The 20361-nt window shown below is 35.3% G+C and overlaps 2 protein-coding genes and 1 long non-coding RNA gene across 3 annotated transcripts; all 3 read left to right on the forward strand.

The window, feature by feature from the left end:
• Positions 1-1507: 1507 nt before the first annotated feature.
• On the forward strand, positions 1508-3875 carry LOC149395135 (uncharacterized). Its single transcript, XM_089614230.1, has 2 exons — positions 1508-3551; positions 3629-3875. Exons 1-2 carry the CDS (start codon positions 1930-1932, stop codon positions 3873-3875), a joined length of 1869 nt encoding a protein of 622 aa, XP_089470356.1. The 5' UTR covers positions 1508-1929.
• Positions 3876-4690: 815 nt separating this feature from the next.
• LOC149395136 (uncharacterized) lies at positions 4691-5853 on the forward strand. The gene is made up of 4 exons (XM_089614231.1): positions 4691-4780; positions 5049-5369; positions 5449-5559; positions 5656-5853. Exons 1-4 carry the CDS (start codon positions 4691-4693, stop codon positions 5851-5853), a joined length of 720 nt encoding a protein of 239 aa, XP_089470357.1.
• Positions 5854-9193: 3340 nt separating this feature from the next.
• LOC149395137 (uncharacterized) lies at positions 9194-10329 on the forward strand. Its single transcript, XR_016296898.1, has 3 exons — positions 9194-9256; positions 9824-10130; positions 10262-10329. It is a non-coding gene; the product is annotated as an uncharacterized LOC149395137 (long non-coding RNA).
• The last annotated feature ends 10032 nt before the right edge of the window (positions 10330-20361 follow it).

Consider the following 20361-nt stretch of genomic DNA (forward strand, 5'->3'; position numbering starts at 1 on the left):
TACAGGTGAAGCTTTGTTCATTTGTTATCCTGTGTTAGCTTTGATGAAAGCATTGTTGATTGTTTAAAAAAAACTGTTTTGAAAAAATAATGGCTTGCTTTTATGCACAACCAATGTGGGACTCATTTCCCACTTCAATAGAGTTTACTACAGCAATTGGTATGCATTTAACTCTTTTGGTCAATTAATCAGGAGAGTGGCTATAAAAAGAAGCTAATAAGGAGAGTGACTATTATGAATCAAATGTTGGATGAAAACCAATTTCAAACGTTTCAAAAAATTAATATAGTTACAGAACCATTTTTCTAGTAGACTTTGCACGCGGTTATTAAGATATCACCGTTTAAGCGAAACCCACTCCGTGTATGAGTTGGCCTTTATCATACCCTCTGTCGTGCCCATTGTCATTTTTTTTCATAGCTTTTATTTATGTCAAATGTTTGGCTATCAATCAACAAAATAAATATTCTATTATAAATATTGATCCTTGTAAATGTCTTTTTCAAAAAGCATTATAATTTGAGACTTTTTTTTTGTGTAATCAATAAATTTGTAGACTGATAAATAGAAGAAGTTTGTATGACTAAATATTTGGCTATTTTAAATGACTTTGTTATGCATATTCATACCAATATTATCATTGAGTTTTTTTCCCTTGTTTTCTTTTTATAAAGTTAGAGGGAATGTTATAGCTTTCCATCATGAAATTCGTTTGACTAAAAAAAATGTACAAGGGACAGATATTTCTATTTTTTTTTTGTAAGGTTACTATTATTTAATGGTTAATGAAGAAAAATAATACATGTATGACATACCTTTTCTTTTCTCTCATTGCAAGATTCATGTATAATATGCAACTGTTGAAAAAAAAAGTTTTTTTTTTCCAATGGCGATACTTTAATCTTTGACGTTTTGTAGCACTTGTTATGCTATCTGCAATTTTTTAAGTTAGCATATGTCTATATTTTCGTGAATTTCATCGAAAATTTTGGTTCCTATATGACATAGTTTATTATTAAATCGTTTTAATTTGTTTTTTTTATATAGTTTTATTATGGATAAGTCTTGGATTTTCTCTCCTAGAACTTCAATTCAATATGTGAATGGCGTAGAAGGTTTTTTAACCCATTGTCAAACTGTTTGCGAGAACGTGAATGAAATTCATTGTCCATGTGTTAAATGTGGAAACTATGGTCCAAAGGTGAATATTTGTACTTTGAGATATCACTTGATCTCAACGGGATTGATAAGAGCTATATTCACTGGTCCCATCATGGTGAAAGTTATTTCACCAAGGGAAAGGGTAACGTGGTGGCTGAAGAGAATGATGTAGATGTTGATGCTCCACCTATAGCTGAAATGGTTGATGATCTGCAAGATGAGCTAGTTGATAATCCCGAAGGACTTCAGTCTCTACTAAGTGATGCGGAAAATCCTCTATATCCGGGTTGTGCCAAATATACAAAGTTGTCGATCTTGGTAAGATTATTCAATCTAAAAGCTAAGCATGGTTCAAGTGATGTCATGTTTACAGAACTGCTTAGATTGTTGAAAGACGTCTTGCCTGAAAACAATCAGTTGCCATCAAGCATGTATGCTGCTAAGAAAATTCTAGCAACTATTGGTTTGGGTTACACTAAAATTCATGCTTGTCGGAACGACTGCATTCTTTACCGTAAAGAATATGATTCTCTGGAACAATGTCTCGTGTGTACAGAATCCAGATGGAAGAAAACCACCAACGATCAAGAGAAGTCATCCAAGATCCCTGCAAAAGTATTGTGGCACATTCCTATCATTCCTCGTTTTCGTCGTTTGTTCTGAAATTCTGCACATGCTAAAGATTTAACCTGGCATGCAAATCAAAGGATCGACGATGGAAAGCTACGTCATCCGGCAGATTCTCCATCATGGAAACATATCGATTCGATGTGGCCGATATTTGGTAAAGAGGCGAGGAACCTACGCCTTGCACTTTCGGTAGATGGCATCAACCCACACAGCGTTCAGAGCAGCAGACATAGTTGTTGGCCAGTACTTCTAGTTATTTACAATCTTCCTCCTTGGTTATGCATGAAACGCAAATTCATGTTATTGTCGCTGCTCATTTCGGGTCCGAAACAACCAGGCAATGACATTGATGTTTATTTGGCTCCATTGATCGACGAGCTTAAAGAGTTGTGGGAAACTGGTGTCCAAGCTTTTGATGCATACTCCAGAGAAGAATTCACTCTTAGAGCTGTTCTCATGTGGACGATAAATGATTTTCCAGCGTATGGTAATTTATCTGGCGCTTCTGTGAAAGGCTATTACGCATGTCCGATATGTGAAGAAGATAAAGAAGGTACCGAGTTTTTGAAACACGGGAAAAAAGTTGTCTATATGGGTCATCGGCGATTTCTACCATTCAATCACCCATACCGGAGATGTAAGAAGGCGTTCAATGGCAAACAGGAGTTTGGTGTACCGAAAAGACCATTAACGGGGATTGAGATACTTGAGAAAGTCTCACGTATGTGTTTTAAGCCTTTTGGAAAGATTGTGAAGAAGAAATACGGTGGCAAGAAATCAACGGAGAGCAAGCCCAAGTCGGTGGTGTACGACAAAAATTGCTGGAAAAAGAAATCAATCTTTTTTGAATTGGAGTATTGGAAACATTTATTCGTGCGTCACAATCTCGATGTGATGCACATTGAGAAAAATGTTTGTGAAAGAATTGTTGGTACACTTCTGAACGTCCCGGGAAAAACTAAAGATGGTGTATCGTCGCGGCTTGACATGGTACGACTTGGAATTCGAGAAAAATTAGCTCCAGAGAAGAGAGGGGATCGATTGTACCTACCACCATCTTCTTTCACTTTAACAAAGATTGAAAAACAAAAGTTTTGTCAAACTTTGTTCGATATTAAGGTCCCCGAAGGCTACGCCGCAAATATCCGTAGTTATGTTTCTATGGACGAGTTAAAACTGTTTGGGCTTAAGTCGCATGATTGTCATGTCTTGATGCAACATCTTTTACCAGTGGCGATTGAGTCAATCTTACCGGACGGATTGAGAGATGCTCTCATTAGGCTATGTGCATTCTTCAACATTCTTTGCTCCAAAGTGGTTGATACTTCGATACTAGATTTGCTCCAAAACGACATTCAGGTCATATTATGTAAATTGGAGCAATATTTTCCGCCATCGTTCTTCGACGTGATGCTCCATCTTACAGTGCATTTGGTGAGAGAATTGAAACTGTGTGGACCTGTTTATCTTCGTTGGATGTATCCTTTTGAAAGATATATGAAGGTCTTGAAGGGATATGTTAGAAACCGAAATCGACCAGAAGGATGTATCGTTGAAGGTTACGTGGCTGAAGAATCTCTTGAATTTTGTTCTGAATACTTGCATGATCTTGAAGCTATCGGACTCCGAAACAACGTTGAAGATCTAAATGTGAGTGAAGTCTTAGGTGCTGGGATAGTTCATTCATCTCCATATGAGAGTCTTATCATAGCACATCAAACTATACTAGCGAACTCCACTTTGGTTCAGCCTTACATTGAGTAAGTTAGTAAAAAATGTATTGGTTTCCTAGCTTTCCCATGTTTTGTATTTAACCATAGTTTATTGGATTATGCAGAGAACATATGAAACTTTTGCAAGAGAAATCGAATAAAAAATTGATAAGACAAGTACAAGATGATCATGTTCGGAAATTTCCTCACTGGTTTGAAATGCGGATTAGGGGTGAAACCGATGTTCATGACACGCCACGCAGTTTATCAAGAATACCAAGTACACAAGTCATCAAACATTTTGGTTATATCATAAATGGTGTACAATTTAGCACTATGGAGCGGGATAACGAGAGGGTCACCCAGAAGTAGTCAGCTTGCTAGCAGAGAGTATGCACTATGCAAGTGCTAAGGATAAAAATCCCGTTAATTCTGAGTTGATATATTATGGAGTAATTAAAGAAATATGGGAAGTCGACTATGTGTCTTTTCGCACACCAATATTTCTTTGTGATTGGGTTGAAACAAACGGAGGAGTCAAACACAATTCACATGGATCTACACTCGTAAACTTGAAGAGGCTAGGTTACAAGCGAGATTCGTTTGTTATGGCAACACATGTGAAACAAGTTTTCTATGTTGCGAGTCAAAGCGATGAAAGATGGTCACACGTATTCGCTACGCAAAGTAAAGATTACGCCAACGAAATTCAGGATAATATTCATGATAGTGACGTCTTATTCGAATGCTTGACTCCTATGAAAGGATTACATGCCAGTGGTGATAATGTTGCACAAGATGATAGTGACTTGTTATATATTCGTAAAAACGGGGAGGGAATTTGGGTTTGATAAATTGTGGTAATTTTACTTTGTTTAATTATTTTTAATTTTTATTATCAGTAGTCTTTTTTTTAATAAAACTGTGATGAAGTTCTATAATTTTGACATGTTCAGTTTTTCTTAAAAAAAATAATTTTTATATGCTTTAATGGTGACTTGATTAATTTTTCCAGATTCAAAATGTCAAAGCCAGCACAAAAGGAGAAGAAAAGGACAAGAGGACCCACGAGGATCGCAGACATTATAAAAATTCGGAATTAAGGCATTAAACTTAAAGTGGATTTCGATTCTTACGGAGAACCTATAAGGACTAACAGAAAGAAGTTTCGCACGTTTTTGGGCTATATGGCGAGAATGAAGGTGTCAATTATCGACTTTGAAGATTGGCATGAAGTTGATGAATCTATAAGAGAAAAAATCTGGCAAGAAGCTCAGGTATTCTACATTAATGACATTACATATTGAACCATTATTATACAGGTTAGAGGAATCAAAATAATAACTACATTAATGACATTAAACAAACTTGCATTAAACCCCTCACTTGATCGATCACCAGTCATCAACACTTACATATTGAACCATTATTATTAATTTTATAGGCTAATTTATTATCTGTTGACATCTAGACTATTACACAGGTTAGAAGAAACAAAATAATGACTATTCTGTTGACATATTTTTTGTTATGGAACTTTCTCAGTTAACATTTATCGTTGAAGATAAACATCGAGAGTACGCGATGCAGAAAGTCGGTAAGCTATGGAGATCTTTCAAGACCGGCTTGACGGGAAAACTGTACACGATTCTGAAAAAGGATGGCAGTCCTGAAAATATCAAACTGCTCGGAGACAAAGTAAAAGCCGATTATGGTGTACCTGAAGACATTTGGACCCGTTTTGTGCAAAGTCGAATGACTCCCGAATTTGAGGCAATAAGAAAGAAGAACCAACGCAACCAAAGCCAACAAACTGCATATCATCACAGTGCTCGGAGACCATATTCTGACATCAGAGAAGATTTGGTAAGTTATTATTGACTAATGATTGCCCTTTATTTTGTGTGTTTTTATTGATTACAAGTCTTATTCTTTTAATACATAGCGGGAGAAATTGGGTGGCAAGGAACCAGATCGTGCTACGGTTTGGGTTGAAGCCCGCAAAAACAAGAAAGGAAAGTTGGAAAATGAAATTGATATTATTCAAAGAAAAATCGTAAGTATGTCTTTTTGGAAATTGATCTATAGGCTATAAGGACTGACTGTTTACTTATTTTGAAATGTATGTCTTTTTTTAATGTGGTTTGTGTAGGATATTCTCCAGGATGCGGAAAAAGAAGGTAGATTCAAAGCAATCGGAAGCACTGATATTCTGACTACGGCTCTATCGAAGACAGAGTATAGTGGACGCGTGAGAGGTGTAGGTGGGTCAAAAAATACGGCTTACTATTTAGATCCGTTGAATAACAAAAAAGTGTCGGATGATATAGTGACAATCTTTTACTTGTAAGTATATTAGTTAAAGAACTTTTATATATAGGTAATGTATAATTATAATATATTATATCATGTCGTGTGTAGGGCGGATTTGAAATACACGTGGAAGATAGTTAAGGTACGAGTTATATAACTTTAATTTCATATATTAAAAAATGTGTGGAATTACAATTCTAAATTTTGTTAGGTACCGAAACAACCATCGACCGTCGAGTGTGGATATTTCGTCCTTATGATGATGAGAGACATCATTAAATTCTCGAGTTTCCAAAATTGCATCAAAATTATAAGTATTATATAAACTAGATATTTATATAGCTTAAATTTTAATTTCTAACATATTACTTTATAAACTTGTTTTAGTGGCGCGATCAAGACACATACAATCAAGTGGACATCGACGAGTTTCGTGACGAATGGTATCAATTTGTTTTAGATGACATTTCTAAGAAAGACAATAAAGACGGATATGTAAAACATGCTTGGAACTTATGAACTTGGTGAAGACGTTAGATATAGTTTGAACTTATGAATATGGTGGATGTTAATTGTTTTTTATTTTTATTTTTGATGAACCTGTGAATCATAGTTAGAAATCTTTTTCTAGCTTCGGAAATTAGAAGAAGTTATGGTATTATGCATATTTTTTTTATATAAAAAGAATGGTATCACTTATTGTTTTTCTTAGATGTTTTTTTGTGTTAAGATTATATTTTTATTGATGTATGTATTAGTGCAGAATTGCAGGCTACTAATATTATTAATATCTATTTTTAGAGCAATAATTAAGAAACTTTTTGGGTAAAAAAAAAAGCCACAAATAATGGCGGTCAATTAATTATCGCCATAATAGGTTAAATAAAGCGCCAACTTTACAGCGCCAAAGTTTGAACTTCGCGCGTTGTGTAATTTTTAATGGCGTTCGAAAGATAAACGCCATTAAAACCATTTTTTTAAAATGGCGTTCGCAAGCAAAACGCTATTGAAACTCTTTTTTTAATGGCGTTCGAAAGAAAAACGCCATTAAAACCCTTCCCAGTACTCCGCCACGCGGATATGACACGTCGACACATTTAATATCGCTTTTTGGTTTACACGCCATTATATATCTTTAATGTCGCCTGTTTTGATGGCGTTCAAAAAGTGACATTAATTCTTTATAATAGCGCATTTTGAACGCCATTAAATCCGTTTTTTCTACTAGTGGTTAGGAGAATCTATGATGTCTGGTTATGGGACATTGAGAGTTGGAGACTCTATAGTTCTTCTAGGTATCTTCCGAAGGTACTGAATTGACCAGTGCACTTCTAGAGACAAAATAAGAACAAACCATTTAACCTCTTATGTCTCGAGGTCACTACGTATAAATTGCATGATGCTTACCTTAATACTGAAATGAGACATGTCATTTCATAGCTTACATATTCTCATTTGAGAAAGTCAGAGTTCGGACTCACTATGTGATTCCGAACATGATTTATTGATGAAGTACTAAGCTATGAAGATGTCATGAGTAACTTTGTAAAGATCTCATAGATATGGAATTTATGTACAAGATTGCTGAAATGCAATGTATATCACCTCATGCTTTGTTCCTTGGAATGTGAATAAATGAACTGGCCAGTGTCCAAATTGAGTCATGACTCTTTTGGTTGAAACAATGTGACTTTTTAGCTCCTCATCAATACATTGTTTCTAACTTATTCACAAGCGACGAAGGAGTTGAAGAAATAACAGCTAGAAGGGTATAATGGTAATTTTGTAAATCCCGACTAGCTGATGATAATCATGAAGGGTAAACATAGATAATATTAAGTGGATCCACTCATCACAATTAAGTTGAATTCTTGAGTATAAAATAAATTCATTTGAACCGAGAGATTCTCAGTGTCAACTCTTTAGTGGAGTCAGTTGACATTAAGTTAAACTTGAAAAAAGTTTGTGAAATTTTGAGTCCAAGTATTTTAGCTCAGGCTTTGTTCATTTGGATCCATGAGGTCACTGTCACAAATCATATTGAGTAGGAATAGTTAAACTAGAAGCTAAGTCAAAACAAGAACGAGACAAGTTTTACGAAAATTGTCAAAAGGGTATTTTTGTCTTTTTAGACATAGGATGAAATGAATGTCAATAAATTTTTTGACATGGTCATATGATGACTTAAATTACTCGGCCATGATGAGTTCATTGGGCCTTGTGGATTAATTTCATTTCATAGAATTTTACTTGAAAATTCTTAATGGGCTTTTCTTATGTTGTCATGAACAAATGAAGAAACTTCTAGAAGCTCCTTCTAGGAGTCTTGGCCGCCCAACCCAAAGAAAGGAAAGAGAGAAATTTGTGTGCATTAATGTATGAAGATACTTGCCAAAAGAAAAAGAGGAAACAAATTTGCATCTAGATGCATAAGGGATTTCGGCCAAATGGGTCAAGGGAGAAGCAGAACAAAAGAGGAAACAAATCCAAGGCTTCTAGAAGCCCCTCTTGGCCGTGTGAATGAGGAAGGAATGAGCAATAAATGATTGCTCATGAAGGCTTGGAAAGTAAGAGGAAGCTACTTCTTTCCAAGGCCGACCCTTTTCCTATAAATAGGACCATCATTCCCTTCATTTTATTCATTCAAAAGTTTGAGAGATTGAGAGCTTCTCTCTCTAGACTTGGCCACCCCTCTCTCTTCCTCTCTCTAGTTTTCTTTCGTTTTTGTTTTGGCACCTAGGTCCACATTTGACCTAGTGTTTTTAGCTCTTCAACTTTGAGACTTGTTCTCGAGTCGTCGTGTTTAAAAGTGCCCATACACTAATTCTTTTCTTTCTCGAGTGATTCTTGTGATAGAAACTTTCGTGGTTGCTCGAGTTCCCGAGGAAAGAAGAGAGACGTGCTGCGAATGGGACGAACGTTTCAACCTTCCGAAAGCTCCTCAACGTTCAAGTTTCTCAAAGGTTAGTAAATATATAATGCTCATTAATGTTTTAAATTATATGTATTTTCTTTTTGTCTAGTAAAATCGTTTTACTTGTTTTAAAGAAAAATTTTAAATTCCGCCGCTTGCTCGAAGCGTTAAACTTTTTCTTAACCCTAGATCAATGCCAACATAAACCAACTCCAGCTGGTTTAACTGAATCCACTAACGTGCTGAGGTGGTTGATCTGCTTGTGCCAACGTGGACGTTTCTCTAACACAATGACACGTATCTTGATTGGTTGTAATGACAAGGCTTGTTTTAGACACAGCGCATATACATTGCAATGCGTGTCATGTTTTCATAGAAACAAAAAGTTTTGTGCTTACGATTCAGAAAAAAAAAAAAGTTTTGTGCTTCTTTACGTGTGTTTAGATATTCTAGCCGAAAATACCAATACTCCAAGTCCAAACTCATAAATCATCATGTTCACAGGGAATTTAAATCAGAATAAAAGGTGAGACTTCTTTGATTCTCTAGTTTTCTAATTGATTGATGCTTATCTTTAGTTGAACATAGATCTGAGATTTTCCATGAAAAATTTGTAGGTTAAGTTTCTAATTGATTATCTTGTTTTTTTTTAATTAATCTTAATACAGTTATAAAAAGACATTTTTTTTTCTCTCGCTCAGGTCTTTGATTTAATCTAGCCGTTTCTGATATGGAAGCGTGGATCAAGTAGTTGGTATTCTGTTTGTGTTATAATACGTTAAATTCAGCTTATAATTTTTTTTAATAAAAAAATTCAGCTTATAATCATAGTGCTCTACTTTCACTTGAACCGTCTTTGATTTTGAAAAAAAATTGCACTTGCGAGACAACACTGTTGATAGTATATAAGGATTGCTGCGACTTCTTGAGATATGTTTCCCATTACATTCTTGTTCTAGTTTGCATTTTGGTCACACTCATCAAAGATAGATTTGATTAAAAATGCGAAGTGATTTATTAAATTAAAGTAGGACTGCCATGGATTAAGCTCAATAATATTTATTTGCTCAAATGGCGGTGTACTTTACAACAGATATAAGGGAAAATCAGAGTTCCAAACGCCGGCGAAAATCCGGGAAAATTGTCGGAAAAGTCATTTTCGGTCACCTGATGGCCAAAGAAAAGAAGATTGTTGTTTCGCGTCGTTTTTTCGTTCAAAAATCGGCGACATCGACATGTCGTTTCCATCATCGAACGACGGTCATTTTCGCTCACTATAAAGAGTAAACAAAACTCTTGTTTCGGCGAAAGTGAAGGAGTCACGGGACTGTTGAAGACCAGCAAGGGGCGGCGATTTTCTTCGAGTTTCTTCGTCAATCGGCGACTTTCGGACAAGGACAGTTAGTTTTTATACCCTTAAACCCATATTTTTATTTTCGTCATTTTGATGTTTAAGTTGATTTTTTTTTCATATGACCGCCTTCATTAATGTTGTTTATAATTTGACGATCTATCATATATTTTTTTTCAGATTTTTTGGACAACTTCCGGTGAACCACCATTTTTTCGGCGACTCAAAAATCAGATTTTCAACTATTTTAAATTACATATACTTATGTTTTGAATTGGAATCGGTATATATTGAATTGAATTGATGGTGTTTGATTTTTAATTGAAATTGAAATTGTTAGACTTTGAATTTAAATTAATTTATCATGTATGCTAGAAATGAAATTGGTAGAGTAGGAATTGAAATTGTTACATTTTGAATTGAAATGAAATTAGTTTGAATAGAATTTATTGACATGTTGAAGGAAATTTGTTTATATATTGAAATGAAATTAGTTTGAGTAGACTTTGAATTGAATTAATATATCATGTATGCTAGAAATGAAATTAGTAGAGTAGGTATTAAAATTTCTACATTTTGAATTGAAATGAAATTACTTTGAATAGAATTTATTGACATGTTGAATGAAATTTGTTGATATATTGAAATGAAATTAGTTTGAGAAGACTTTGAATTGAAATTAATTTATCATGTATGCTAGAAATGAAATTGGTAGAGTAGGAATTGAAATTGTTACATTTTGAATTGAAATGAAATTGGTAGAGTAGGAATTAAAATTGTTACATTTTGAATTGAAATGAAATTAGATTGAATAGAATTTATTGACATGTTGAAGAAATTTTGTTGACATATTGAAATGAAATTAGTTTGAGTTGAATTTGTATAATTTGTAATTCATGTATGTGATTATTTTACTTGTAGCTCACTACCTAAATCCAAAATTTCAATATAATCCGGAGATCATCATGGAACCCGAGCATCTTACGGCGGTTACAGAAATGTTTGAGCGGCTATTCCCGAACGATAACTGCGACAACATCGGAACGAACTTCTGGCATTCCGCGACGCGAAAGTCATGTTCGGTAGTAAATCCGCAGTAGCGGGAAAGACAAAGATGGCTTCCGGTAAGAACTATTTCTTTGAACCGAATTTGTAATCTGTCCTAGTTTCATATTTACGAAATTTATTCATTTTCTTAGGAGAATGGTGGGCCATGTTTGGAATCAAAACTCCCACGTTGAGAAAGTTGGCGATGAGAATCATGTCTCAGACCGCATCATCATCAGCGTGCGAGCGAAATTAGAGTGCATTTGCACTTGTCTACACTATGCAACAAAATCGACGGGCATATAAGAGACTAGAGGAACTCGTTTTTTGTAGCTACAACATGAAGCCGCAATTACGAGATATCGAAAGCAACGTCGCTGACAGGAAGGATCCTTTGGATATGATCCAAAGATCAATTGAGGTAATGGGCGACAACGCCAACGATGATGAACTCCTACAATGGATCTGACAAGTTCACCTCAACGATGAAGACCGGAAGGTGTTGATATGGACACCGTATTGAGCGAGGATGTCGATCAAAGTTCGCATGGATCATCAGACAATGGACGCTGTCCTAACGACGGTGACGATGATGGAGGCGGTGGTGACTTTGGCGGGTATCCTGCTAGTCAAGATGTTGGCATTGGTAGTGGTGGTGACCAACCTTATGAACAGTCGACTATGGAGCAAGGTTAGCAAGCCATGCAAGATTCGGATCACGGGTCACAAGATCAAAGATCTGACAGGCTGGTGTATTCGCATTTATTCATGTCGCAATTTTAAAACAATGTACGTAGGCTGATTATGGAAAGTAATATATTATATGTTTAATAGACCCGGAGACTACTTTGACTTTGAGACCGGATCGTATTACGGTGGTGGAACACAGAGAGCGTCCGCGCATTACATGTCTTCTGGTAATGATTACGGCGGTGACTTTCAACAAGGATATGGAGCGTATATGTCCTCTGGTAGTGAATACGGCGTCAACTACTTGATGTCTCAGTTTGACACAATGTCATTCACTACGGCAGACACACAGAGTGACGGTTCGTATACTTGTCCTTCTTACCGTTACCCTAATCCGATAGGAGTGCCACAACCACATGTGAATCCGTAAGGAAGTCGACGTCGTACATTCGGTGTACGCGTAGATCGGTTCGGTGCCAAGCACATTTTAGCCTGTGCACCAAGATGTCCACTAATAAGTGAAGCTGTAGGGTACGAACAAGCTGACTACGGCAGGCGTGTTCAAAACTTTCGACGATCGTACAAGGGGAATTTCACTTGATCTCAATATTGCGAGCTTCAAGAAAACCAACCGAGTTTTATCCAATCGGGGCGTTCCGACGGAAAACCGAACGCAAATAATATGGCGAAACAAAAGAATATATATATATATATATATATATATTTGTAAATGTAGTTCAAATTTAAAAACACTTCAAATCATACCTATCTAGCATAAATGTTCCATATTGAACGACTTACAATCAAATTGTTCATGAAATAAATATGTTTTACAAACATGTAGTTACAATGGAAAATTAAATGTATCAATAGAACCTCGATGAACGTCCCGGTTGGATTAAACTCAGTTGGTTTTCTTGAAACTCGCCAGATTGAGACCAAGTGAAATTCCCCTTGTACGATTGTCGGAAGTTTTGAATATGTCTGTCGTAGTCGGCTTGATCGTACCCCACAACTTCATTTATTAGTGGACATCCTGGTGCACATGCTATAATGTGCTCGTCACTGAACCGATCTACACGTACACCGAACGTAAATGTCCACTTCCTTGCGAATTCACCTATGGCTGTGGCACTCCTATTGGATTAGGATAGCGGTTATAAGGATAAATATAGGAACCGTCACGCTGTGTGTTTGACGTAGTGAATGACATTGTGTCGAACTGAGACATCAAGTGATCGATGCCGTATTCACTACCAGAGGACATGTACGCTCCATATCCTTGTTGGAAGTCACCGCCGTAATTGCTACCAGAAGACATGTAATGCGCGGGTACTCTTGGTGTTCCACCACCGTAATACGATCCGGTCTCAAAGTCAAAGCAGTCTCCAGGTCAGTTAAACATATAATATATAACTTTCCATATTCAGCATACGTACATTGTTTTAAAATTGCGACATGAATATATGCTAATACACTAACTTGTCAGATCTTTGACGTCGTGACCCATGATCTGAATCTTGCGTTGCTTGATAACCTTGCTCCATAGTCCACGGATTGTAAGGTTGACCACTACCACTACTACCACCAAAATCTTGACTAGCAAGATAACCACCGAAGTCACCACCGCCTCCATCATCGTCACCGTCGTTCGGACCACATCCATCGTCTAATGATCCATGCGAATTATGACTGACATCTTCGCTAAATACGGTGTCCGCATCGTCACCGGGTCGGGGTTCCGGTCTTTATCGTCGAGGTGGACTGGGCGGATCCATTGTAGGATTTCATCATCGTCGACGTTGTCGCCCATTACCTCCATTGATCTTTGGATCATATCCAACGGATCCTACCTGTCGACGATGTTGCTTTTGATATCTCGTAATTGCAGCTTCATGTTGTAGCTACGAAAGACCCGAGTTCCTCCGTCTCTTATACGCCAGTCGGTTTCGTTGCTTAGTGTCGATAAGTGCAAACGTGCTCTAATTTCGCTCGCACGCCGATGATGATGCGGTCTGAGAAATGATTCTCATCGCCAACTTTCTCAACGTGGGGGTTTTGATTCCAAACATGGTCCACCATTCTCCTAAGAAAATGAAGAAACTCTGTAAATATGAAACTAGAAAAGATTACAAATTTGGTTCAAAGAAATAGCTCTTACCGGAAGCCATCTTCGTCTTTCCTGCTACTACGGATTTACTATCGAACATGCTTTTCACCTCGCGGAATGTAAGAAGTTCGTTCCTGATGTTGTCGCAGTTATCGTTCGAGAATAGCCACTCAAACATTTCTGTAACCACCGTAAGATGCTCGGGTTCCATGACGATCTCCATATTATATTGAAATTTTGGATTTAGGTAGTGAGCTACGAGTAAAATAATCACAGACATAAATTTAAAATTATACAAAGACATTCGCAAAGAATAAATGAAATGACTAATACCTGCCTGGTGTAACGGATGGTCAAGTTGTCTCGTCCATCTCTCAACCGCAATGTCAACCACCCATTGCTTGTTTGGGATGCTTTCCAACTTCTTTTTCATTAAATCGACAGAATCTTATAGATGTACAAATAGTTCTTGATCTCATCTGACGCATCAACAGACTTAAGCTGAATACACCATAACATTTATTATGCTCAAACGCGTCACCGTCCATCCATCCGACATTATGGTGCATCCATATTCCTTCCACACTTCTCGTTGTTAGTCGATGTACTTCGTGACGGACGCAACCTCGTCTCTCAAGTGCGTGTTATAAATCTTATACGGAGTCGGAAGCGAGATACCTGGACCTGTGAAGTTTGAAAATGCAAGTACAGTTGGACACGACAATACTTGTCAAATTAAAACCCTACTTCAAATACACGAGTCTTACCAACTGTCATGGCTTCATTGACCACGTGTCGAAAGTGCAGCGACTTCACTTTGTTCGCTGGTATGTTCTCGTGGATGACGTAGCTGCTAAAGGCTCGTCCTAGTCATTGCTTCAATTTTGGATTTTTGATTTCCGGAATAGTTGGTTGTCATCCACTATCTGGTTGAAAATGAGGAGGTGGTGGTGCAATCCCGGAACCCTCAACAGGGCCAGATATCCAAGCATCCGGCCGTGTCTCTTGATGGCTTCTTTTAAGAGCTTGCATCATATCATATTCATATTGTTGGCCGGGGTCAAGCTCTACGTGAGTCGGACCGAAGCGTCCGACCAAGTGCTCGTCTACGGTTTCATCGAGGATGGCCTTGATTTTCTTCTTTTGGAGAGTCTACGCTTGTAATGCTAACATCTCCTTGCCTACTTCTGTAAGACAACTCGGACATTTCTTCACATTTGTCTTCGGATCGTTTCCACTTAAGTGTAACTTCATCCGTGTGATCCCCCCTGTAACGTGCCCACAATAATTGCACGTAAAGTGATCCGGGTTTGTTGCAGCTGTGGTGCAATGCTTACGAACTCCTTCCTCGCTCATCTTCGATATACCTGCACATTGAATTCAAAATTTCAATACATTTTCAACTTGTCAAAAAATTCTAATCAAACTACTTTCATTTCAATATGTCCACAAAATTCTTTCAACATGTCAATAAATTCTATTCAAGTTTCAAACTACTTGCATTTCAATATGTCAACGCATTTCTTTAAACATGTCAATAAATTATACTCAAACTAATTTTATTTCAATTCAAAATGTAACAATTTCAAATCCTACTCTAACTAATTTCATTTCAATATATCAACAAATTTTCTTCAACATGTAAATAAATTCTATTCAAACTACTTTCATTTCAATATGTCAACAAATTTCTTTAAACATGTCAATAAATTCTATTCAAACTAATTTCATTTCAATTCAAAATGTAACAATTTCAAATCCTACTCGAACTAATTTCATTTCAATTCAAAATGTAACAATTTCAAATCCTACTCTAACTAAGTTCATTTCAATATATCAACAACTTTTCTTCAACATGTCAATAAATTATATTCAAACTAATTTTACTTCAATTCAAAATGTAACAAATTCAATTCTTAGTATACCAATTTTATTTCTATACATGATAACTTAATCTCAAATTTTCAATTCTACGTCTAACTATTTAAATTTCCAATTCAAAGCCTAACAACTAAAATTTCAAATCAAAATCAAACTACATCAATTTATCACAACATATATGAACACTAATTCAAAACAAAAGAATATGTAATTTAAAATTTAAAGACATAACCTTACTTAAATAACATAAATAAAAAGTTGAAAAATCTGTTTTTTTGTCGCCGGAAAAAATGGAGGTTCGCTAGAAAAAATGGTGGTTCGCCGGAAAAATAGTGGTTCGCCGGAATGTCTCCAAAAAACATTCATGAAGACGATTATATGAAAAAAAAAATCAAATTACTAAGTAAAATCAAGATCTAAATTTCGGAAATTAGGGTTTAAAAAAGAAACGAAAATTACTTCAAACAGATGAGACGAATTTCGCCGAATAATTGTTGAATTTGAACTGAGATGAGATGAAAACTTGGATATTCTCTGATTCTCTTGGAAATTCGCCGATGAGTTCTCCTTCTTCTTCGTTAAATCTCCCTTGCCAAAAGTCGTTTTTTTTCCTTTTGTCCTGATATTCGTCGACAATCGTGGATTTTGGGCAACTTTTATGCTCCAACTTCAGTGAAATGTGTCGGTCCTTTGTCATGGAAATGGCATGTCGTTTCGCCAAATTTCCAACGCCAAAAAACGACGAAATGACACATACGCATGTCGCCCGCCGCTGACTCACTGGAAAGGACATTCCCGGCAAAATTCCTAGAAATTCGTCGGCTTTTAAATCCATGACTTGAACTTATATAATCAATTCCCAGAGAAATTGGATATAATCAATGAGTCAATAAAATAAAAAGGACATCACAAAAAAGAAAAAGAAAAAGAAAAAGAAAAAGAGAACTCAAACCGTTAGAGCCCTAAAACCCTAAACCAAAAATGCAATCTCACCTCTATCTTCCTCGGCGCTGATTGGGGCTTCATCTAATGAAACCTAGCCTCTGCAAATGATAGCGATAAGGTGTTATATAGCTCTGGCTTGGATATATGTTCGATTCCCTGAATTCAAGTGTTAATGTTCCTTGCATACTATGTGTTTGTCAAAATGTCGCAGAGATCATTTGAAATGGTATTATTTTCTTGACTATTTTTTCAGGTTTTGCGTGCCGACTCAAACAACAACGAGAAGATTTTAGGGATTAAGGATGATGAGGATTCAGACTTTCTTTTGTCAGAGCTTTGTTCAATTAAAAGGTATGCTTTTCGACTCACATCAAATGTATGCTGAATGTGATTTTATTAATTTTAAATTGTATGTGTGAAAATTGTAAATAGAAGCTTCTATGCCGCGTTGGATCATATGGAAGGAATTAAAATCTCAGCAACAAACTTTATAATGATGTTTTCACTGCATGTAGTAAAATATGGTGAATTGAATGTCTTTTTCTGTTCAATTATGATATCTTTATAGATGATATCTTGTGAAATATAATTTATTATTATTATTATATTATAATAGTCTTTTAACTTAGTTATATATATATATATATATATATATATATATATATATATGAAACTTGTCTTTTGATTTATTTTGATTATCTAACTTAGGAGTTTGATGAGATGCCTCCTTCAGACGAGCCGAGGACTTCATAAAAGAAATTTTGAAATTCAAGTTACATGACGAGGATGTATAATCTAAAGGTTCAAGTATTTTTATTGGCTAAAACTAATCATATATCTTCTTTTATTTATTTTTTAGAATGATGATTGTATTTTGAAGTCTTATTTTCCCATGTCTAGTATGTTTGATATATTTTTATTTTGTTAAGATTGTTTTTTCTCTTGTAAATATTATGTTTTTTTATAATTTAATCTCAGTTAATTGAGTACAAATGTTTAAACACGATTAAATCAACTATTTAACACGTTTATTAAATGGTTTAATTTAAACGGTAATTGATCTGTAAAAAAATGAACAGTCGGATTTGGATATAGATTTCAAACACGATTAATAAATGGTCGGATTTGGTTTTAACAATTATTTATGCAAACACGATTAACACGACACGAACACGAAATTTCCATCCCCAGTGCCACGTATCCTTTTTATTGACTTTTTATTGAATTTTCATTGACTAGACTATAATATTTATATGTAAACACCAATTATCTTTATTCATTTGCGCCACATATGTAATTTATTTAAAAATGAAAAAACAAACAACAATTCCTAAATCGTGGAGAACACAGAAAGAGGCAAGAGGTAAAAATCGATAGTTGATAGTCATTAAAATTACACATTCGAACAGAGAATCTAGGATTCAGCGTTGTAATTCGTACACGGAATGAATTCATCTCTTGGGAGATATGAATTTTATTATTTAATTTTGATTTAAGGCTATTTTTTATTCAAAATTGAGAATTTGAAAGTTAAGGTACTGGTTTGGATTTGATTCGTTTTTTCTTATATAAGAGTTAACATCAATGAATGTGAGATTTGTAACACTATTATCCATTTCAGGGTATAATTTCGTCATTTTAGTTGAACAGATGGTAGGAACTCAATATTTTTGAAAACTAAAAGTTAAACTCGACATTTCACTAAAACACAAGGTATATATGTGTTATTTTCCCCATGTATAATAATGTACAATATCTCTTCTCGAGATTAAGCAAAATGGGTGAAAAAGCTCTATATTATCTTATATGCATATTTTGTGTTTAAAATTCTAGTCTTACGACGCACCCAAATTACCGATTAACAAACATAAATCAAGTATAACACAATATAAAAACAATGAAACATAGTTTTGGAATCCGTTCGGAACCCGAAAAATGTGAGGGAAAGAATGAGAATCCGTTATGTTATTTATGAATTGGTGGAGATCAAAACATGGAAAGTTGATGTAAGATTTACATTCTTGATAATTGATTGTTGGAATTCTAGATACAAAAATTAGACGAACTAGCCATGTCCAAACGTTTAGATTGCAAAATAGCCAACCTTTGAGAAACTTTTGCAGAATAGCCAATATGAGTGAGCTGGCATTTCAGACTTATTTTTTCTACCTAAACTGCCCTTATTATTTTTTGAACGTGTGTTGTATATAAACGGAAAGAATCAAAATGATAAAGTCAACCAATGATCCACTTTTAATGCTTGTTTAACAGAATTTCCACGTTTAACCATAAAAAATATACACGTTCAATACAGATTTTATTGAATCAGATTGTTAATGAGATTGGAAAGTTACGTTGTATTCAAATTTCAAAAACCATTCAGCGCCTAACCACACACAATTTTTCTTCTTCTTTGATTTCTAGATAATACAGGTTCTTATCTGAAGAGTCTTATTCATCAATAAACACATTCAAATCTGACCTCGTTTTTCATCTGTTCCACCGAAAAAACCAACCCTAAGAAATGTCGATGGAAAATTTGTCTGTTTCAACAATTACGAATGAAGAACTGTCCCTTACAAGATCTTTGAATGACGACTTTTCACTCATTGAATCAGGTATTGAACGATTTATAGGTTGTTGTTATTTGTATTTATGTGTTATATTTGTACAGGAATTAAAGATCTTGTTTTCAATCATGTTAATTTATGTTAATTCTTGTTAATTGCTGTTGACGTTCTCGGGTTTGGTGTTTTGTATTTAATCTGTTGTCGATCTGTTGACGATTTCAATCATGTTAATTTCTGTTAATTCTTGTTAATTTCTGTTGACGATCTGGGGTTTGGTGTTTTGTATTTAATCTGTTGTCGATCTGTTGACGATTTCAATCCTGTTAATTTCTGTTAATATCTGTTTATTTCTGTTATGTATAATTCTTGGATTTATTTCCGTTGAAGTTAAGAAAGTCCGCAAACGGACCTTCATTAAACAACTCACTTAGCTTTTCAGTGACTAGTTGTGATCTAACTAATCCCATCACTTCTAGCTTTGAATGTGAATGGATTCGTTGTCCGGAATACCACATCGACTTATCCACAACGTAACTTCCAGGATTTACACAGAGAACATATACACGTCAATTAACTTGGAATCCAAATATAATGGTTTCTGAATTTAGGATGTTCATAATGTTTACCACAATGTTTGAATTTTTCTTCCCTGCTGGTTCTTTATTTTTTCTCCTCACCGCCGGTGATTTCTTTTTCGCGCTCGACCTGGTCTTCATGTTCTGTTCATCACCATACATACAAATTAACATATATTAACAGAATGAAACACTGATTATCATACAAAACCATTCACAGAAACTAACATACATATCAAAAATAACATATACTAAAAGAAAAGCTTGTATTAACAATTCTAACATAGTCTGTCATTAACCCAAATTAACTTGTATGAACAATTAAATATACTCACAGTTAAAAACCCAAATAATACCAGTTTCATTATATACCGTAATTAACGATTATATATCAAAGGGACTGTGTTCTAACACAAATTACCCATCAAATCGGTATAACTAAGAAACTCATATTACCCTCAC

Source organism: Urtica dioica, chromosome 5 (genome assembly GCF_054948205.1).
Source record: "Urtica dioica subsp. dioica isolate 48M chromosome 5, U.dioica_male_clone48M_v1_H2, whole genome shotgun sequence".
In the NCBI taxonomy this organism is placed as follows: Eukaryota; Viridiplantae; Streptophyta; class Magnoliopsida; order Rosales; family Urticaceae; genus Urtica; species Urtica dioica.

Excerpts from the sequence above, each read along its gene's own strand:
- LOC149395135 (XM_089614230.1), top strand. The coding sequence starts at position 1,930 with ATGTGGCCGATATTTGGTAAAGAGGCGAGGAACCTACGCCTTGCACTT. Across the intron at positions 3,552-3,628 it reads TTGGTTCAGCCTTACATTGA|AGAACATATGAAACTTTTGC; the intron begins GTAAGTTAGTAA and ends TGGATTATGCAG.
- LOC149395136 (XM_089614231.1), top strand. The coding sequence starts at position 4,691 with ATGGCGAGAATGAAGGTGTCAATTATCGACTTTGAAGATTGGCATGAA. Across the intron at positions 5,370-5,448 it reads CTGACATCAGAGAAGATTTG|CGGGAGAAATTGGGTGGCAA; the intron begins GTAAGTTATTAT and ends TTTAATACATAG. Across the intron at positions 5,560-5,655 it reads ATATTATTCAAAGAAAAATC|GATATTCTCCAGGATGCGGA; the intron begins GTAAGTATGTCT and ends TGGTTTGTGTAG.